General features: G+C 56.6%; 1 protein-coding gene across 1 annotated transcript; it reads right to left on the bottom strand.

The window, feature by feature from the left end:
* On the bottom strand, positions 1–1352 carry CST6 (cystatin E/M). Its single transcript, XM_006101586.3, has 3 exons — positions 1073–1352; positions 494–619; positions 1–182 (listed from the first exon to the last, which is right to left on the bottom strand). Exons 1-3 carry the CDS (start codon positions 1310–1312, stop codon positions 99–101), a joined length of 450 nt encoding a protein of 149 aa, XP_006101648.1. The 5' UTR covers positions 1313–1352; the 3' UTR covers positions 1–98.
* Between the last annotated feature and the right edge of the window lie 3711 nt (positions 1353–5063).

Raw genomic sequence — 5063 nt, 5'->3', positions numbered from 1 at the left:
TGCAAGAAGCAGTGTTAGCGATTTATTGCAGCAGACATGGCCCATGGACCTGAAGCGCCCTCCACCGATGGCCCCGCTCCTGTGGCCGCAGGGGCCTCCTACACGGGCACGCAGTGGTGCTTGAGGAGGCTGGAGGAGTTCTCCCAGGGGACCACTAGGATCTCAAAGTCGCAGCGCAGCTTCTGCAGACAGAGTGTGGGGGGAGAGGCGGGGTGAGCCTGGCCCAGGCCTGCCTCCTCCCGCAGTCAGTGCTGGCCCACCATGAGGGGCAGTCACTGGCCCAAGAGACAACAAAGCTAGATCCCAGATCTTCCCAGTCAACTCTCCAGGGGGAACCCCCATCTCCTCTGCACCCCACCCTGACCTGGCGCTGAGTCACCCAGAAGGCAGGGAGGGGTTCAGCCCGACATCAGTCTGGCCGGCCAGACCAGTTCAAGCTGGACAACCTGAGGGCCCGGGTGCCGGTGGGCAGGGCCGAGTGCAGGGCTCTTACCTCCTCCTGCACCCCTGCGGCCAGGGGGCAGGTGGTGAGGTCCATGCGGTCTCCAGTCACCGAGCTCTTGCGGCAGGCTGTGCTCCCCATCTCCACCGTCAGGTAGTACTTAATGCCAGCCACCAGCTGGGACGGAGGGCAGGGCAGGTCAGGGGTGCTGGGACACGCCCTCCCGCCTCTCTCACCGCCTCCCATCTCCCATGCCCTTCCCCTGGCCACCAGCACACTGGCCTGGGGATTCAGACCTGGGGCAGGTCCCCGGGGGAGAGGCCGAGGCCCCGGCCAGGCAGGAGGCTGCCCAAGCGCACCCCATCCTGAAGCCCACTGCCTCGTCTCCCCCACCTCCCTTCCCAATTAGCTGGGCAGCAAAGGGACTGGTGTGAAGCTGGTGAGGTAGCTGAGCAAGGTCAGGGGTAGATTCTATTTGAAATTTAGATATTTGGTTCATTGTGAAATTTTGGCATTAATTCAATTTTTAAAAATATATTGGTGGACTCTCCTGATTACTCTTGTGACTCTGCCTTCATCTGGCGCCCGGCTGCGCGCCCCCCTCGCTCTGTGCCGCCAGCCCAGACGCACCTGACTCTGCGCCTTGAGGATGCGCGTGTCTCGGAAGTAGTAGAGGCTGTTGCTGCCCATGTTGTAGCTGGCCACGGCCGCCTGGGCCGCCTTCTGCACCTGTGGGTCAGTGGGCTTCAGGTCCGTCACTCCTCCTACCATGCGCTCCCCGGGCCGGGCGCGGGCATCGCGGGGCAGCGCCAGCAGACAGAACGCGAGCAGGGCCAGGCCCAGCGCCAGCGAGAGCTTGGGCTGCGCCATCGTCCTCAATGCGGGACCCAGGTGCTCCGCCGCTTTTACGGCTCCGGTTCTCCGAGGCTCCGCCCGACCACGCCCGGCCCCGCCCCGCGTGGGGAGGGGGAGGGATCGCTGGCTGGGACCTCTGGCCAGGCCCCCTTCCCAGCACCAGCACACCTGTGTACCCCACGCTTGCCCTGCCCTGCGGGGCACACCCAGTCCTGCGAGGGAAGGGACAGTGGCAGCCCCCAGCAAGGGCCACCATCCGGACAGTTCACAGGAGGCCCGTCCAGTGTGAAATACCCACAACCGCTATGAGAAGCTCTCACTCTCACCATTTACTAACTGTAACCTCTCACTGCGTGGGTTTCCTCCTCCGGAAAAGGGGGTGCTGTGAGGGTTCCGTAGGTAAAGGGCTTGGAGAGGCCTGGTACTATGGTAATGAGTAGCAGGTAAGCAGGGGCCTTGCTGGGCTGAGCTGGGTGCTGTGTGACCCTCACAACCAGCATGAAGTGGGAATCCACGTGTCCACTTAACTGGAGGAAACAGGCCACAGGAGGCCACTGACTTGCCCAAGGACCCCAGCCAGTGAATGACAAATGGTGATGCTGGCTTTGAGCCCCAGCAGGCTGTCCAATCTTTGCTCTTAAACCAAACTGAGACCAAAGGATGAGAACTGGCCAGGAGGGGTGTATGTCATACCAGCTCTGCCGGTGACTGACTGGGTGACTTTTGACAAGTCCCGGGAGCTCTGAGAGCCTGTCCTCATCTTAAGAAAGGGGACAATTATCTTCTAAGGCTATTCTATTCATGGCCCCAGACTGGTCACCCATAGGCAAGCTGGGCGTGTGCTGGAGGTACCAGCACAACAGGGCATGTAACTCTTGGGAGGAATAACCTGATAATGCATAAAAACACCGAAGCGACCATGGGAGAAGTCTGGATTTTGTTGAGATTCTTCCTCTGTTTTACAGCAATCAGTACAGTCTGTACATGGCCGGGGGGAAGCAGGCCTTTGCCCTTAGGACACTAAGATTTGGTCAGTGCTTAGGGTCTAGGATCTTAATTGGGTCTTGGAAGAGACAGTATGAGACAAACAGTTGGTGCTTAATAAGTGGTAATTAGAGTTGACCCTTGAATGACATGGGTTTGAACTGCATGAGTCCACTTACACATGGATATTTTTCAATAAATACTGTAAATGTATTTTCTCTTATGATTTTCTTAACATGTTTTCTCAAGCTTATTTCTCAAGTGTAAGAATATAGCACATAATATATATAAAAAACAAAATATGTGTTAATGGAGTGTTTATGTTAATGGCTTCTGGTCAATAGTGAGCTATTATTTGGGAAAGTCAAAGTCATATTCTTTTTTTAAAAAATCTTTATTGTTGAAAATATTACATGGGTCCTCCTTTTCCCCATTAACCTCTTCCAGCTCACCCCATCCCCCGCTTCGAAGGCCTCACCACCCCAGTCTGTGTCTCCGGGTGATGCATATATGCATACAAGGTCCTTGGTTGCTCTCTTCCCACCCACCCTCCCCTCCTTCCCTCTGAGGTTCAACAGTCTGTTCATGTTTCTATGTCTCTGGGTCTATTTCTGATCATCAATTTATTTGGTTCATTAGATTCCACATATGAGTGAGATCATGCGATACTTATCTTTCTCCGACTGGCTTATTCCGCTCAGCATAACACTCTCCAGGTCCATCCAGGCTGTTGCAAATGGTAAGGGTTTTCTTTTTTATTGCCACATAGTATTCCATGTGTAGATATACCGCACATTTTTTATCCACTCATCTGCCGATGGGCACTTAGGCAGTTCCCAAATCTTAGCTATTGTAAATTGTGCTGCTATGAACATGGGGGTGCATATATCCTTTCTGTAGAGATAGATTTTTAACGGGGGGTTGTCACTGTTCCTAACCCCAACTTGTTCAAGGGCCAAGTGTACTGAGGAATGAGTCAGCACCCAGCATTCCCCAGGACCAGCGTGTGGTCACTGCCCGGTCCAGCTGCTACCCCACCCCCTCAGCCCAGGTGTGAAAACAATCTTGGGATTCCAAGGAGCTGTCTCAGGTTTGTTGTGGGCTCAGGTGTCTGCCTTAAAGAGACAGACCCAAGTTTGTGGGAAAGCTGGCTGGCTTGATGAGGAGGCCAAGGCCAGGCAGGAACCTGACCCGAGAGAAGCCGGGAGCGGGGAGAGTAAACACAGGACACAACACAGGGAGCGGGAGGCGAGGCAGCCCCACGGGGCCAGGAGCCTTCTCAGGCTCTGGCAGGTCTGCTCTCCTGTTACATCAGGTTCGGCCATGACCACGCTTACCCCCAACTGCTCCCTGGAGCATCAGCCAAGGCCCAGTCCCCGGCTCACTTGCCCCTACCTTACCTGTCACTCACTCCTCCGATGCACCCCAACCTAACAATGGCCAGACCTTTCACCCACTGGGCTGTTCTCACAGCCGCAAAGCAGTAAGCATCCCCCTCATTTTGCAGACGAAGACAGTTAATCCGGGGTCAGGACACTTGTTTAAGGTCAGACAGCTAGCCGCAGCGTAATCATGTTGCTGGGGGGAAGCAGGCCTTTTGCCTTAGGACACTAAGATCTGGTCAGTGCTTAGGGCCAAGGATCTTAATTGGGGCTTGGAAGAGGTAGTGGGGGAAAGGATGGGGGAAGAGAAGTTAACAACTACTGGGCCCTCGCTACGTGCCAGGGACTCATGTTCATTCATCTTAACAGTTCTGCAGAGGCAGTGAATATGTCCTCTTTTTAGAAGGAAGAAATGGGGGGTCAGGGGGGAGGGTCAGTGGTGGAGTCTGGGGTGCCACCTGTGTCAGCATCCGCTGTGAATCCTGGATGGCTCCAGCAGAATATGAGGTCTGCTGTGCAGGGGAGCACCCCTGGAGGGGGGGTACCCGGGAGAAGAGCCCATAGCCTGGACTGCACCCTGTCTGGACCACTCTGGCTTCCAGAAGGGGCTGAGCCAGGTGTGAGCTTGGTCCGGGTTGGCCATCCCCACTGGCCACAGGGCACAGCCTCCAGCTTTGCTGTGGCCCAGACATCCCAATCCCGGTTGCCCGTGGCACCACTCTCTCACCCCTAGACAATGGGTCTCACTGCCCAGGATGGACCCTTGCCATTCCCTTCACCCTGGGATCAGGCCTTCATTCTGTGCCCCAAACCCTCACTGAACCCTCACCCTTCATTCTCCCCTCCCCAGGGCTCGGCTCCCCTTTCCCTGTCGGACCGCATCCTGGAAAGGAGCCCCATGGCAGGAAAGCTGTGAGCCAACAGCGATTAACTCCCCGCCGTGGGGGGGCTCCCCTGGTGCAGGGGCTTCACATCCGTTAGCTGGTTGAATCGTCACCGTCCTGCACAGCTGAGGGGAGGCCGAGCTCAGGGCAGCGAGGCACCTCGCTTCAGGCCGCACAGCAGATAGAGAAGGAACTGAGACCCGAACTGGGCCCACCCGGCTCTTTCAGGCACCACCAGTCAAGGTGAGGAGTAACAGTGGACAGAGCCCTGGGCCCCTGCAGGGAGGCGGCGATGTGGAAGGGGGGGTGACAGTGGAGAACACATACTGGGAGCTTTTCACACTATCTGGGCTGCCACCGGGCAGATGTCTTGGGCTTGGGTTCATCCTGTCGCCTCCCCGTTTCCTTTCCAGAGCCAGCAGGGTTCCTTCAGGACCCCAGCGCGCATGGTTGGGCCCGATCTGAGGACTCAGGACTAGACTGGCTGAGGGGGTCAACTCTGGCTGGGTGCAGCTG

Source organism: Myotis lucifugus, unplaced genomic scaffold (assembly GCF_000147115.1).
Source record: "Myotis lucifugus unplaced genomic scaffold, Myoluc2.0 scaffold_373, whole genome shotgun sequence".
Lineage (NCBI taxonomy): Eukaryota > Metazoa > Chordata > Mammalia > Chiroptera > Vespertilionidae > Myotis > Myotis lucifugus.
The sequence above is the reverse complement of the archived record's forward strand: the minus strand, read 5'-3'. Positions and strand labels throughout refer to the sequence as shown.